Source organism: Myxine glutinosa, chromosome 1 (genome assembly GCF_964187855.1).
Source record: "Myxine glutinosa chromosome 1, kmMyxGlut1.1, whole genome shotgun sequence".
Lineage (NCBI taxonomy): Eukaryota > Metazoa > Chordata > Myxini > Myxiniformes > Myxinidae > Myxine > Myxine glutinosa.
Genome location: NC_136261.1, coordinates 59141367 through 59158378, shown reverse-complemented (window position 1 = coordinate 59158378; position 17012 = coordinate 59141367). Strand labels below are relative to the sequence as shown.

General features: G+C 41.2%; 1 protein-coding gene across 7 annotated transcripts in view; it reads left to right on the top strand.

Moving 5' to 3' along the window:
- SZT2 (SZT2 subunit of KICSTOR complex) overlaps nucleotides 1–17012 on the top strand; it is a 283208-nt gene that overhangs the window by 70832 nt on the left and 195364 nt on the right. For 5 of the 7 annotated variants that reach the window (XR_013622459.1, XM_078772202.1, XM_078772206.1 and 2 more), the window contains exons 9-13: nucleotides 3451–3657; nucleotides 3793–4027; nucleotides 6248–6377; nucleotides 10663–11072; nucleotides 16808–16922. Coding sequence is in view for 6 of the 7 variants with exons in the window: in XM_078772202.1 (XP_078628328.1) it covers nucleotides 3451–3657; nucleotides 3793–4027; nucleotides 6248–6377; nucleotides 10663–11072; nucleotides 16808–16922 (1097 nt within the window). In the remaining variant the exon portion in view is untranslated. The remainder of the gene's footprint in view (nucleotides 1–3450; nucleotides 3658–3792; nucleotides 4028–6247; nucleotides 6378–10662; nucleotides 11073–16807; nucleotides 16923–17012) is intronic. The other 2 variants (XM_078772210.1, XM_078772217.1) reach the window with 1 other exon arrangement.

Below are 17012 nucleotides of genomic sequence, written 5' to 3'. Positions count from 1 at the left end.
CCATGTACCTATATAGTTGTTCAGAGAGTACGTTCCCATTGTCTGGCAACAAAACAGATTTCGAAAATCACATTTAATGAAGTCGTGATGATCTCGAGTTATCATGCCAATTCTTGTGTTTTTATAAGTTCCCATGCTCTGGAGTTGAACACCAAAACATTTATGTGTTCTGGTCCTTTATGGAAAAACATTCAATATTGTCGACTCAAAAGAATTACAATAATATGTTCAATGGTGTTGACACAGTGCCTTCAGAAAGTATTCACACCCCTTGATTGTTTTCACATTTTGTTGTGTTGCAACCTGAATTTAAAATGGATTAAATTGAAATTTTTTGTCACTAATCTACACATAATACCCATGTCAAAGTGGAATATTATTTTTAGAACTTTTTACAAAATGATTAAAAATGAAAGACAGAAATATATAATTTACATAGGTATTCAACCCCTTGAGTCAATATTTCATAGAAGCGCCTTTTTTTTCTTTTCTTTTTGTATACGACCACTCAGGTCGTTTTGTATACGATCCTTCACGAGATCGAGGCTCGTTTAAGAGCTAACATAAATGACAAAAACAAAACAAAAAACAAACGGACACATTAGACAAAATAAAGGGAGCTGGAGACAAGATGGGGAGGGGAAGCACACAAGTACAACATTTGAGAGCAGGGACATCGGGAGATCTGTGTGAGGTGGAGGGCTTGGGGGGAGGAGGCGTGGGAAGGGGGGTGGGGGGTGGGAGAGGTAAAAAAAAAACACACGGACACTGCTCGGGCTTCCAGGAAAGAAGTCGGTATTTCAGAAAAGTGGATCTGGGGTTAATTAACAGGGGTAGAAAAGATCAAGGTTTTGGATGGGGGAAGATAAGAGATGGTGGTGAACAGCTGTTTTAAAAACCTGGAGGGATGAGTGGGATTGAAGAGAGTGAGGAAGTTTGTTCCAGAGGTGGGAGAAAAGAGGAATGAAAGAGTGAAGGTGAGCAGAGAGTCTTGATTTTGGCAGTTTCACCAGAAGAGGGTTGCAGGCAGATATTGTGCGACCTGTAGGAGTACTTGGAGGACAGAGCACAGACAGGGCTTGGGGGGGGGGGGGGGCGGGCTGGGCCAGAGAGGAGTCGGTAGAAGACAGAAAGACCACCAACCTGCCTGTGGTGAGTGGGTGACACCAAAACAATTTTGACACCAAAACAAAAACAAAACAAACCCTTTGACAATGATTACAGCTATGAGCCTTCTTGGGTATGTCTGCATCAGCTTTGCCTATCTGGATTTGGGAACTTTCTCCAATTCTTCCCTACAGAATTGCTTAAGCTCTGTGGAGTTGTATGAGGAGCGTCAGTGAACAGCAATCTTAAAGTCTTTCCATAGATTCCCAATGGGATTCAAGTCTGGGCTTTGGCTTGGCCACTCAAGGACTTTCATGCCCTTGTGCTGAAGACATTCCATTGTTGCTTTGGCTGTATGCTTTGGGTCATTGTTCTGTTGGAACATAAATCTTTACCGCAGTCTAAGGTCTTTTGTACTCTGAACCAGGTTCTTTCTCAGGTTATTTCTCAGGTTTTTGGTTTCTTAGGTTCAGGTATATTTTCAAGGATCAGTCTGTATTTGGCTCCATTCATTGTTCCCTCTATCCTTACAAGTCTCCCAGTCTCTGCCACTGAAAAGCATCCCCATAGCATGATGCTGCCTCCACCCTGCTTCATGGTATGGACGATGCTCTGTAAGTAATGAGCTGTGCTTGGTTACCACCAGACGTAGAACTTTGCATTAAGGCCAAGGAGTTCAATTTTTGTCTCATCATACCACATAATATTTTGCATCATGCTCTGAGTCTTTCACGTGCCTTTTTGCAAACACCAGACGTGCTGTCATGTGTCATGGTCTGTCAAAGTGGTCATTGGGTTCTTGGTCACCTCTGTAACCAAGGTCCTTATTGCCAGGTTGCTCAGTTTGGTAGGATGGCCAGCTCTAGTAAGAGTCTGGGTAGTTCCGTATTCTTTCCATTTCCTAATGATGGTGCTCACTGTGCTCTTGGGAACTTTCAACACTAGAAATTGTTTTACACCCTTCCCCAGATCTATGCCTCTTCACAATTATATCTCCTAGTTCTACGGACAGTTCCTTGGATTTCATGGTGGAATTTCTGCTCTGACATGCACTGTTAACTGTGGAACTTGTGTTTATAGAAAGTTGTGTTTCTTTCTAAATCATGTCCAATCAATTGAATTGGCAATAGGTGGACTCCAATCAACTTGTAGAGACATCTCAAGGATGATCAAAGGAAATTGGATGCATCTGGACTCGATTTAGAGTGTCATAGTAAAGGGGTTGAATACTTGTTGACTCGAGGCATTTCAAACTTTAACTTTAAATTATTTTGTAAATTTTTCTCAAAAAATAAATTCCACTTTGAATTATGAGGCATTATGTGTAGATCAGTGACAAAAAAAATCTCAATTTAATCCATTTTCAATTCAGGCTGTAAGACAACAAAATATGAAAAAAGTCAAGGGATGTGAATACTTTCTCAAGGCACTGTATATCTTTTCAATATTTTGCAGTTGATAAATAAAGCTTGTTTGTCTATAAATATGTGCTTGCTTGTGGTAGTCCAACAGATGTATGTTAGATCCCGGACAACGCTGGGTATCTTTGTGGGAGGAGGGAGGCGAAGGGCTGTGCGAGGGACCCGACGTTACCTGCCAATGCCGGATGCTTTTGTTAGTAATCTATATTTCCAAATAGCCACAATTTTGTCTGAATTTCGATATTCCCCAAAGCTGAGAGCGTGAGCGGCAAATTTGGTTGGTAGAGATGGTGTAAAAATGTCATAATATTTTGTCCAAGTACTGTTAAACTGAAGGTTTTGGGAAATTCTGCAAAGAAAGCAATTTGTGTTCTCCAGTGTTCAAGTATTTAATTCAATTGAAATAAAATAGAAGATTTGAAAGGCCGTAGAAAAAAAACAAAAACAAACCTTTTTCGAAAGTTTATCGCGGTTCATTTTTGAATCGCGGTCTTTTACTCCACCTTACTTAACATGTTACATTAGTTATTCTTGCCTGTTGTAAGACGTCCCGAAACGCAGTAAGTTTCCTGTTTGGATTGATTTTTTTTTCTATTTTGCTTGACTGCCATACAGGCAGACAGAGTAAAAAGTTGCCTTGCTCCTCCGTGTGCATGTGCGATCGGGGCGAGATTCCATGCAATTTCCCAAATTCAGAACCACAGTTCTGCTAAACTGCAGGTTCGAGTTCCAACTCATGTTTCGATTTGTGTTTTACAGTGTTCAAAATACAACATTCAATTCAAATTAAGTAGTTACTCGATCATAAACTAATGTCAGTAGACATACAGACAGACATACAAGGTGACCCATTTGCTTAACCTCGATTTTCGCTTCACAAGTGCAAGGTTCTTTCCTAACCTGCAATCCTTGGTTAATGCAGCCTTTCACCAGCAGCCATTTCCTGAGGGCCTTGAATTGGGCGGAACGGGATTTGCCTGGAGCCTGGCGGGACGTGGAGGCTCCTGTCCTGCTTTGAGCACTCGCCATAAGAAACACTCAGAGCGGGAGCTGAGTGCCAGCCTGGGAAGTGTCGTTTCAGTACGTCTGAGGGAGGGCTACTTGGTCAGAGACATTAACCTCGGAAAAGGTGCACGATTCTTCACTTGCTCAAGCTATTCAGCTGTCACTGTAAGGTTTATAACCGAGCAGTATTGTTCTCAAAGGTGTTGTTTACCCCCTTTTTAAACAATACTTGTTTTTTCTCCTCCACTGATCCTGGCAGGTTCAAGTCATCTGGAGGTTCAGCTGCTATTGCCATGGCGCCATGACATCCGTCTTGTATACACGGTGGTGCAGCCGAGTGCCGAGACAGGTGGTCGAAGGGCGAGTGCTCACGTTGAACTTGCCATGGAGGGCAAATACGAGCGTCTGCATGACATCACTTGTGCAGCAAGACGTACACCTGCTACATCTCACCGTCGCACTGTAGTGCGCACATTCTGGCAGACCCTGCTCGGGTATTTTGCCTCGTTTTATTTTACATTGTGGCTCTTCAGTTATGGAACTCTATATTGATATTATTATCGCCATTGTCCTTTCTGTCTTCTCCAGAATACATGAAAGTTTAAGCAGTGTTAGAAAAATGTACTGTCATGCAAGGCGATGATTAAAAGTACCTTAGGTCTCACCATTTGCTTATCGTTTTAGCATTTAGGTGATGCCCCCCTCCCCTCTCCTTGTGAAGATAATTAATACTGGGCACATGATGCCTGAAATTTGGTGTGCTCATTTTTGTCAAACTTGACATTTCTGAACATAGTATTAAAAAGACACCATTTCACCACTTCAAAAATTAATAAGAGCAAAACGATATCATGAATGCATACACTACACATACTTCTTCACCAGCACACGTCTTTTTTTTCAAACTATGGAGGACGATGAACATTTGCAATGTGTTGTATTGTGCATATCTGTTGTGGGTAGTGTACAAATTTTGTCAATGAAGATATCCTACATATTTTGGTAGGATTGCAAAGACCTTGTCCTCTGTGCTCTCGCACAGCTGAGCTTCACTTCTGTGCCGTTGCTCATTGGGCAAAAGCGTGAACATGTTCCAGTGAAATGGAACTTGTCTTTTATTTATTTTTAATTGGACGTGGTATACACAGGCCAACTTTGACCCACGTGGCACAACATTGTGTTGCATACAATAAATGGGGTAAAAGTTGGACAGTGTACCCTATATCCAAGTAAACGACCAAAATACAAAACGCCTAGACTTTTCTAGAGTGACAATTGTGGTTGGAAAAATTTGCATCAGCAATTTAATCCTTCATAATGTTGTAAATAGTTTCAAGTTGAGGAGAAAAGAACAACAGAGGTTATTAAGTTTGCTCATTAATTTGAAATACTGTCCCAGACAAAAAGTTTATTGTTATGGTTCTCAGAGGGAGGCATTAAGTGTTTGGTCTTGGTGTCCGTGGTGTCCCGCTTTTTGAGGAACTCGTGGGCCAGTTGATTTATTGGACCAAATTTTCATTGGTCTTCATGGCCTTGTGGCATACCTGCTTGCTGTGGTGCTTGAGCATTAACGCGTTTCACCAATCCCAGAACAGGATGAGGGAGTGGGGAATATACGTTTGTTATTATTATTGCCAAATTATACTAACTAGTGGGGTCACCCGTGGGAATCCCACAGGCATGGAGGTGTATCGTTGCGATCGGTGCAGCCGTTTTTGTGGTACACGGGACAATAACGTTAGGCGGGAGACCAAACCTGAAAATGCTGAAGACCAAAGCTGAAATTGGGAAAACCAATATAGCTTATTTTACTCCAGGGGGTCCCAGGATTACCGACCCAAAATTTTGTTGCGATCGGTTCAGCTGTTTTCGCGGTACCTGGGAATGGACAGACGGACGGGCAGACGGACGGACATTTGGTGAATTATAGTAAGATATATATATGTATTTTTTATTATTATTATTATTTATTAATGTACGCTTTGTTACAATGTTATCATTCTTTTTATTATTTATTTTCTAATTGGAATGCCATGCCATAGAAGGACCTATTAAACGGCTCTATACACCTTAACATGCTGTGTCGTTTAAAACATAGGAATTCTTCCGGATTCTTTGTCGTTAATTAGCCTAATCAACTCAGGAGATCATAATGGTCATTTCAGTGTATCACATTCCACATCAGAAAGCCCCAGAACTACACAAAAAAAATGTCACACACACACACACACACACACACACACACACACACACACACACCTCATCCGTTTATTTAAATAATTTTTCTTTTTTCCAATAAACAAGTATTAAAATTTTCAACTATTTCATTGTTTATTTTTCAATTTTTTAGTTTTTTATATTTTATTAATTTTCAAAAAAAAATCCAATTTTCAATTATTTCATTTTCCTTTTTTTAACGTTTTCAATTATATAATTATTCCTTTTTTCACTTTTCAAATAATATTTAATTTTCCCATTATTATTTTTTCATTTTTTTAGCAGAATTTTAAGTGCTACCAATTGGCTAATGTTACGAGTTGGCTATACTTGGAACCATCAACGAACTCCGATCGCTGCCCTCTAGTTGTTTAAAGTTGTCATGGTATGTTGCATCTACAAGGAAATGCCAGCTTTCTTCACCTTTTCGGTTTTTGCAGAATTATAACTTTATTTAAAAGGCATGTAGTAATCTATTTGTTTTATCTCAACTGCAGGGTCTCTCAAACGGACCAGTTACTTGTACATCTGCAGTCATTCAACTCGAATCCTGTGTTCTACACACTGCCAGAGAGTACAAGGAATGGAGTCCCCCTGTTCTACGTGCCACCCACATCTACCACGCCCGTGTGTAACCCCACCAGGGACACAAGTCAGCAATAGGGGCAGCGATACTTCAATACTTTTACTTCACAAAGTTTGCCCATCATTGCAGAGAGCAAAAAATTTATTAAAGTAAAAGTAGACATTGATGAAGTTGAAATGTTTGGCTTTCTAGCTTTGTTGTTTACTGGGCTATCTTTACCTCCGCCACCAAAGGTGGATGGAGGTCAAGTTATCACCCCTGTCTGTCTGTTTGTCTGTTTGTGAACAAGATATCTCAAAACATTGTGAACGGATGTAGACTAAATTTGGAGGTAGTGTATATGACAAGGACGAAATGATTAGATTTTGATGAAGATCTGGATTCTGATCCGGCTACTAGAATTTTGTAAGTGATTCTTCACCATTGAGTAAAAAAAAAAAAAACCACCTTTAGAGGCCATTTTTCCCCACAAGCGGGGGTTGGCCTTTTTCGGGCACCGTGGTTGTTGTTGTTTTTCGGTCCCCTTTTTGTAGCAATGTTTTACGGCCGGATGCCCTTCCTGCCGCCAACCCTGTTTGTCGCCTTTTACGACAAACAGGGAATTACCAGTGAACTGGTACTCAATTAGCCGACCTCGGAAGGATGACAAGCTGAGTCAACCCCCCTGGCGTTAATTCAGTGATCGACCGGGATTCGAACCCAGGATCCTAGGATCCTAAGCTGGCACCCTAGCCGCTAAGCCAATGCCAGGTTGGTTCAGGTACGTTCAGGTGTCACACACCCCACCTCTCCGCTAAGCCAAAGCCTAACTCTTCACCATTGAGTGATAGGGCTAAAACCATCATATAGCATGATATCTCAAAAAGTTGTGGACGGATTTGGACGAAACTTGGTGGACAGGTTGTGTGTGTGACAAGGAAGTATCAATTCAATTTTGGTGAAGATCTGGATTCGGCTAGTATAATTTTTAAAAGTGATTCTTCACCATTGGGAGATAGGGCCAAAAACGATACATAGCAGGATATCTCAAAAAGTTGTGGACAGATTATTTTGATTAAATGTGATTCTGTATTGTGTTTTTCTGGTGTACTCTGGGGTACAAAACGTAAACTGTTCACCTGGCGGAGGTATGCTCTCTACTGAGTGCCATTCTAGTTTTATTATATATAACTCACAAACACTCACAAACGTAACTCACAAAGGAAAAGCAAGCAAAAGTTAAAGATGTCTCACCGGTGAAGGGCATAAGTTTAAGTTGCTCTATCATGGACTTTAAAAAGTTAATTGTGTTGCACTCAAAAATCCGGCCTTTTCAATTTAAGACCAATTGGTCGTTCTGTTTGCTATATTGGTCGCTTGTGCCTCAATTTGCAGCCCAAAATTGTAACTATATTGAAATGAGGCAAATGTAATGCTCAAAAAGTAACATAAAACAGGATTAACAAAGGAGAACAAAAGAGAACAGAACAAAGGAGAAAGGAGAACAGTATAGAAGGAAGAAAACGGTGAAAGAGAGTTAATTATGGCAATCGTTCTTATCCTTATATGCCCCATATTGAGCCTCTGTTGTGGTGGAGCTAACTCATGACTTTAAGCTCTCGTATATGGCCAAGATGTGGCTTTATTGAATAACCTCTAGTTTTTAGGGTATCATTGAGCTGGCAGTTTGATCAGTCCTCTTTCCTTGCACTTGTTTATGGTTAAAAAAAAAAGAAAAATGAAGGGTTCTGCCTCAAAGCATTTGCTGCTGGAAAAAAATCATTTTCCATTCCACGTGCAAACTTTATTGATTTAAAAAAAATGAAGGAAACATTACGCAGGCTGTCCTGCTAGAATTTCCTTTCGTTTCCTTTCAATAAACCTTCGAATTTACCAGAGGATGCTAAATATCCCACAGCTTCTGAAACGTATAGGTCATCTTGTGCCATTACGATGGCTAAATTCTAAATCCTTGCTTCGATGTAGAACGTGCCAACAAATCGGGGCCTTAGCTACACCACCAAAAATGATGCAACCAATAGCCAATTGCATTTTCATGAATGAACTAGAACGGCACTCGGTAGAGCACATACCTCCACCAAGCTGAACAGTTTGTTTTGTATCCCACTGATAGGCCGGATCTGGATTCGTACCTGAACCAAAATCTAATCGGCTTGTTCTTATCACTGAGCGAACCCGTCCAACCAGTCACATCGACAACTTTTTAAAAAACATCATGTTGTATCATCGCTTATTGCCCGATTTCTCAATGGTGAAGAATCACTTAAAAAATTAACTAATTCTCGTATCCGAATCCATATTCAGATCTTCACCAAAATCGAATCACTTCTTCCTTGTCATACACACAACCTGTCCACCAGGTTTCATCCAAATCCGTCCATAACATTTTGAGATATCGTGCAATATATCGGTTTTAGCCCTATCACGCAATCATGAAGAATCGTTTTAAAATTCTACTAGTCGGATCCAGTTTTGAATCCACCAAAATCGAATCAATTAGTCCTTGTCACATATGCTACTTCTCAGCTAAATTTCGGCTGAATCCGTCCCAACTTTTTGAGATATCCTGGGTATATGTCAGTTTTAGCCCTATCACTCAATGGTGAAGAATCACTTAAAAGATTCTACGAGCCGGATCCGGATCTGGGTCTTCACAAAAATTGAATCAATTCTTCCTTGTCACACACCCCACCTCTCCACCACGTTTCGTCCAAATCCGGCCACAACTATTTGAGATATCCTGCTATATGTCATTTTTGGCCTTACCTCCCCATGGTGAAGAATCACTTAGAAAAATTATACTAGCCAAATCCAGATCTTCACCAAAATCTAATCATTTCGTGCTTGTCACATACATTAACTCTCCACTGAAATTTTGTATGAATCCGTCCACCACTTTTTGTTGAGATATCTTGATCACAGACAGACAGACAGACAGACAGACAAACAGGGGTGAAAACATAACTTCCATCCACCTTTGGTGGTGAAGGTAATGAATGAACTCCTTTAAATGATCAATATTTCTATCTGGATTGTTTAGTCCCCATGCTGCCCCCACCCCATCCCCTCCTTCCCATTCCCCTTCTTCCCTCACATTTGTTTTATTTTGTGGATAGATAGGCAGAGTTTGAAGGCTGTTTGTTTGACTTTCCCTTTGTTTGAAAAAGTGCATAGTATCTTCTATATTCCTTTGTCATTTGTGTTTGTTGAATACAAACAACAAGCACAAATGATAAATGGATACAGAAGATGACATTTGGGATTCTTTGATATAATATTTATGATGTGATATGATATGATACAAATATTTGATATTTGAGATATGTCAATTATTTGAGGATCACTAATTTAAAGAAAAAGAGGAAGAACTAAAACAAATTCTCCTCAGCATAGAATTCAACTTCGAAAATATCAAAATTTTCTGTTACCTTGGAGACATGATTTAGTTGTCAAGAGGAGCAGAATTAGCCATTGGATCCAGAATAGAGTTAGCCTGGAATAAGTGGAGGCAACGAGGTGTTATTGTGAAGTTAGAGTTGATAAAGCTTGTATCCTACCGTTATTGATATATGCAATCAAAAGGTGGATAATGCAGATGGAAAATGTAAAAAGAATGGAAAGAACATATGATAAATGATACAATGGGTGGATGGACAGTATATGAAAGAAAAAAAAATCAAATCTCAGAAATTAGGATGAGGTTAAAAATCAATACTAGTGAATAGCTTGGGAAGAGAAGACTTGGTTGGTGTGGTCATGCACAACGTAAGTCAGAAGATGAAATTGGAAAGAAAGCAATAAAGCTTGTGGTAGAAGGAAGAAAGCTGAGCGGTCGTCGTAAAAAGACATGGATTGCTAATGTCAAGAAAGATGTGGAATGTTTGGGTTTGCACGAAACTGACGCAATGGATATTACCGTACATCCGCATGGAGGAATGCCAAAATTCGACCAACTTTATTCAAATGCTATTGGTGTTTTCCCTGTCTCCTGCTGTTCTCTTTGTTATGTATTGGCCTGATCTGTTCTGTGTCCTAACTCGTCCACAAGCTACACCTTGTATAAAGGGAAAAAAAACCCTGAAAGAAAAAAAAAAAAGAAGGGAATATGATCATAAAACGTTTGTTGTTGTGCATAAACCCGACAGCTTTCATGATGTCAAAACAAGAAAGTATATAAAATAAATGACTTTGCAATCGATAGTATACGAAAGGCAATTCCCCTCCATGTGAGTGCAAAATATCTTAATCGCTTTAACATTGATATTTTAGCAGAAAGAAAAGGTCAAGACTTTGCATTTTCTTCACCTTCCCTTTCATTTTTCACAGGTATTGTCTCTACAGCAGAACATATCAAAGGAATCCAGCCACAACCAATTTGCCAGCTACTGGAAGCCTGTACTGTCACTAGACAGTAGCAAACTTCAGCGCTGGACTCACGTCCATCGCATCGGCTTGCTGCTGGAGCATGATACGTGTGTGGAGAGTTTGGTTCTTCCTTCCTGTGCTTCTGAATGTGCTTTAATAACTGTACTTTGTATTTTTGGCAGAAACATCCTGACAGCTGTTCATTGGTGTACCCTTAGCCCCCTGCCACGGTACGTGCACAGCCCCAGCGGTACAGGACGCTACAGTGTCGTGCAAAGCCGTATGGCCTTGGCTGCGGTCTCTCTTTTGTTGCGCGATTGGGCAAGTTTCGTACTTGTTGAGGGATCCTCCTTTGTGAAGTTTATCTTTGCGTAAGCATTGGTTCTTCATTCTTTCGTTATTATTGCCACTGTATTACCATTATTTGCAACTGATCATGGCCAATTGCGATAACATGAATATGTTGAAGTAAGGTTAAAAAAAAAACTGTAGCATTCACCGGCTGTATCACCTAGCAGTGGTACTGTCAGCCTAAACTTCGTTTGTCCATTCCATTTGAGGTTGTTATGTATTACCTCTTTACTCTTATTACTGATATATATTTTGACTAATTGCTTGCTTTGACTGTTTTCGATTGAAAACTGAACTTGGATCTCTGGAATGTTGCCTTAACGTATTATTATTTGTTCTCCAAATTCTCATACTGAAAGGATAAATTGGCCGTATTTGTCATGCCTGGTCCTTACGGGAAATTAACTTGCTTGTGTTGGCATAAAACCTTCAGATTTTTATGTGTATTATTAAGTAAACTTTGTTCACATGTTTACTTCAAATTTATTGCAAATCGCATGATCAGCGTTGCAATCTATTTTCTATCTCGTGCTCTGGCTCTGCTTTGGCTATCACCTGTGGTCCAGTTTCATTAATCTACCATTAGTGCTGCTGTTCCCGGTACCTTCTCTACTTTACCACTGGCCTGACCAGTTGCCATCACATACTGCACTTCCTGCATGCATGTCACATTCACTCTGTCCACGGCCAGCTTATCACATCCTCTGTTACCTTTCCTGCCAGAGTCTGTAAGCCCAGCCTCTGCTCATCCAGTTCGCATGATTTTGCATATAGCCTCCGTGTCTGCCTTTACATCTGACCATTCCGTGTCCAGTTTATTGCCCAACCTTTCCATTCTCTCAGCTTGCCTCATCTCCACCCTGCCATTAACTGTGTCATCAGCATTATTTGGTTTATGTCGGACGGAAATGGTGATGCCGACCTGCTGCCCTGTGGTGTTAGCTCCATGAGCGCTGTGTTTTCGGGGGAATGGGGTATGGGCCATCAGTCATTAGGGCGCCTCTGTCGCGCCACTCCTGCTCTCTGTTCCCCAGTTTCATCCTGGGACACAGCTTCCTCCATCTCTATTAAGATCTTCCTCCATCTCTATTAAGATCTTCCTCCATCTCTATTAAGATCTTCCTCCATCTCTATTAAGATCTTCCTCCTTCTCTATTAAGATCTTCCTCCATCTCTATTAAGATATTCCTCCATATCCTTGGACACAGTATCGCCCTCGCTACACTCCATTTCACAATTTTGGGGTGCAGCTGGTGTGCCCCAGGTCCAATCCTGCTCCTGACATCAAATGTTACTCGTTCGGGTGGTTCGTTATGGGCCTTATTGGACCCACTTCCCGGCCGATGACCCTGAAGCCAACGAGCTGCAGATAACTCCGCAGCACGATGAGTTGCTAAGCAACCACAAACGCCATCTGAGACGTTTAATTTAGGTAGGGTCCAGAGTCCAAATCCTGCTTTATCCTCTCGGCAAATTAATCAACCCAGGTAAGGCCTGTGCTTCCCAATGCTCCACTGCTGTAAATCAAAACGGCCGGGCTATACCGTTTAGTGGAACATTGGAAAATGTCTAACCATAACGAAACAGCGGGGCAGAACTCACTGTCACTAACTACACGCTATGTCTAACCAATGGAAAGAGATGATCGGGCACTCTGGAAAGCAGTTTATAAGGATCATCAAAGGCACATATTTACATGGCAAACAGTTCACACCAAGATCTTACACCTAAGCACATAAGCCCTTAGTCAGTCAAGTTATCACAATTCTACACATTGCGGGCGCACTGCCTCAATCATTCCGGAGAAACGAGAAAAGTAGGAGTGATAGAGGAAAAAATTAGGTCAAGGCAAAGGGTCGGCCTCTCGGTCACGCGACGCAAGGCGGTGGGTTTACTTTGGTCCCAATGTAAGAAAGGGGTGCGGGAGAAAGAAGAGGAGAGTAAAGGATGTAGTGCGTAATGTAGGGAGAGGTGTAGGTGATTGCCTGTATTACTTTAGGGCAAAGTGTGAGAGTTGAGTCAGTAACCCATCCCTAAAAAAGGGACGAGGGTTAATTGTTGGATACTCCTGTGCGTTCAAAGGGAATATAATAGATTAATAGATTAAACCAAAGGGAATAGAATGGATTAAAAGTAGGGAAAGCCAGAGATAGATTGTGCAAATCAGTGTGTTTGGCTGGCGCATCCAGGGGAACTGTGCAGCTTGTCAGCTCTCCGCTGCACTGCAGCGCCAGCCCGATTGCTCTTGCAGGGTCGTACTCGCAGGTTCAGCCTCGACTTGAGTTCTTGGGCGAAAGGATCCTCCTGCGAAGGCACGATCTTTGTTCCGAGCAGCTTTGAGCGCAGCTTTAGCTTTGTGGGTGCTGCCTCATTAATGGTCTGTTCCTGTTTATGAGATATCTATTGGCCGAGCCCAGTTCCAGCTGTGGTACCAATGACCAAGGCGGGGGCATCAGCATTCGATGTCGCTTGTTGCAGGCTTGCCCATCTGCCAGCGCTGCATACCCTCGCTCTGCTGTTATGTTTTTCATTGGATTTGAAATTGTGGTCCATGTCATTTTATGCTGACATTGGTGTATTTTATGTGTAATGGTGGTTTGCAACGTTGGTTTTGTCCTGTTGGTTGTGATGAGTGTAATGTTTGAGTGTAATGTTGAATGTTGCAAAGTGTGCATGGATGTGCGCAGAATTGCAGAGAAAGACAGAGATTGAGGTAGATAGGGAACGAGATAAGAAGGGAGATAGGGAGGGAGATAAGAGAGGGAAAGACAGAGAGGATTTAGATGAAGAAGAATCACAAAAGGGGTCAAACCTTCCACACAAACACAACCAATTTCCCTTTCCACTGATACAAGAGGAGAGGTAATTTACAGTGCATTCAGAAAGTATTCAGACCCCTTCACTTTTTTCACATTTTGTTATGTTGCAGCCTTATGCTGAAATCGTTTAAATTCATTTTTTCCCTCAGCAATCTACACTCAATAACCCATAATGACAAAAAGAAAACAGGATTTTAGAAAGTTTTGCAAATTTATTGAAAAGAAAAAACTGAAATATCACATTGACATAAGTATTCATACCCTTTGCTATGACACTTGAAATTTAGCTCAGGTGCCTCCCATTTCTCTTGATCATCTTTGAGATGTTTCTACACCTTGATTGGAGTCCACCTGTGGTAAATTCAATTGATTGGACATGATTTGGAAAGGCACACACCTGTCTATATAAGGTCTCTTTGGCCGGGCGGCCAGCTCTGGGAAGAGTTCTGGTTGTTCCAAACTTCTTCCATTTAAAGCGTCTTTGGGCTTCTTGAAAAGCACTATACAAAATAAATGTATTATTATTATTATTATTTAAGAATTTTGGAGGCCACTGTGCTCTTGGGAACCTTCAATGCAGCAGAGATTTTTTTGTGGGCTTCCCCAGATCTGTGCCTCGACACAATCCTGTCTCTGAGCTCTGCAGGCAGTTTCTTCGACCTCATGGCTTGGTTTTTGCTCCGATATGCATTGTCAGCTGCGAGACCTTATATAGACAGGTGTGTGCCTTTCCAAATCATGTCCAATCAATTGAATTTACCACAGGTGGACTCTAATCAAGGTGTAGAAACATCTCAAAGATGATCAAGAGAAATGGGAGGCACCTGAGCTAAATTTCAAGTGTCATAGCAAAGGGTATGAATACTTATGTCGATGTGATATTTCAGTATTGTGATATTTCAATGTGAATTTGCAAAACTTTCTAAAATCCTGTTTTCTCTTTGTCATTATGGGGTATTGAGTGTAGATTGATGAGGGAAAAAATGAATTTAAACGATTTCAGTATAAGGCTGCAACATAACAAAATGTGAAAAGAGTGAAGGGTTCTGAATACTTGCTGAATGCACTGTAGCTAAACAAAATTACTACAGATATAACTACTTTAGGGATCCCTTATGTGTTCGTATGTGTGTCTTTGGGTTCTCTTAAAACAGTAACAATATTTACTTCTATCTTACTATAATTCACCAAATGTCCGTCTCTGTCTGTCTGTCCGCCCGTCCGTTCCCAGGTACCGCAAAAACGGCTGAAACGATCGCAACTAAATTTTGAGTGGGTAATCCTGGGACCTCCTGGAGTAAAATAGGCCATATTGTTTTTCCAATTTCAGCTTTGGCGTCCAGCATTTTCAGGTTTGGTCTCCAGCCTAACGATATTTTCCCACAACTCTGGATACGCTTCGTTTTCTTTCGACCTTACTGGTTGTGACGTGAAACACAATCGGTGGATAACTCATGACACCCAAGAACATATCGTGCTTGCCCACTCCGTTCACATCACTTCGTGGTACACTTGACATTTTACCTCTGGGTACAATGACAATATATCGTAAGCATTATTCATATCCACGAAACGCCTCCACATTACCTCAGCGTAATTCAAACCGTGAACACAGCGAATATTGGGGAGTCCATTGATCGTGTTCAAGGGATGACACTATATCGTAAGCCTTATTCATATCGTGTCATATTCATTATAATAGATCAAACGTATCTGGTTATGTCATTATGAATGTTTGTTTCTGTGCGACGTAAACGTCTTCTTCTTCTTCAAATAAGATTAACACCCTCTTAATTAACCCTATTAATTACGTTTAGACTGCTGAGACCCCTCAGACCTTTGATGACCCTTTAATTACCCCAAGACCCTTAAGACCACCAAGACCCCTGAAGACCAAAAACACACCAAAGAGCCAAAATACTCTTGAAGGCCCAGACTATCAAAAATACCCTCAAAACCCAAATGGCCCCGAAGACCTAAAATACCCGAAGACCCAAAACACCCCGAAGACCCTGAATACCCAAAATACCCTGAAGACCCCGAATACCCCAAAGACCCAAAACACCCCAAAGACCCAAAATACCCTTGAAGGCCCTGAGGCTCAAAAATACCCTGAAGACCCAAATGTCCCCGAAGATTCAAAAGACCCAGATGAACCAAAAGACCCTTGAGACCCAAAATCCCTTGAAGACAGCGAAGACCCAAAAGACCTCGAAGACCCAAAATACCCTGAATATCCAAAACACCCTGAAGACCCAAAAAAACCCTGAAGACCCCAAAATACCCTTAAATACCATGAAGAACCAAAATACCCCAAAGTCTCTTAAAGACCCAGAGGAAATAAAAGACTCTTCAGACCCAAAAGTCCCTGAAGACACCGTAGACCCAAAAGACCCTGAAGACCCAACACACCCCAAAGACCCAAAACACCATGAAGACCCAAAAGACACCAAAATGGTCAAAGATGCCTATCCCTCTGAAACGACGTGTGGTGAGGTGTGTGGAGCGCGCCGAGTCACACTAGTATATACAAATAGGCCAATAGTTTAAAACCTGAATACTGTGAAAGATACAATGACTGTTCAATTGCCATTTAACAACCAAGCCCTACATTATGCAATGCAAATGAGCTTTGCTAACATATGTTTATTGATGCACACACTCCATGCTAACGATTTGAATTTCCTGACATGTAGAGGGCCTACAACAATCATATAATCTTACCTTCATATAAATTATAGAGGACAAACTTGTTTTGTTGGACTAGATTGTAGGTAGCATAGTTCTCCTCCTCCCCCCACCCCCCTTCTTTCCTCATTATTAGCTCTTCCCATTATTTTCCCCTCTTTTTTTCATATGTCCTCTTTCTTTTTCTTCCCCATACCTTTATGTACCTGTATCATTCCTGGTCCTTTTTTGTTCTGTCATCTCTGCAGAGAACCTGACCGACCTCCTGTGGCCTTCTACTTGGCCAGGGTCTATGTGAAGGCCTCCTGCATGCTCATACGGCTTGCGTTTCCCCTTGACACACCTTTGGATGTCCGCCTTGCTGTGAGAGCACCAAACTAAACAGTCATCACTTAATCTTTATCTATGGAGCTATTATCGGCAAAAATGTTTTGAGAAATCCCTTCAGCAAGT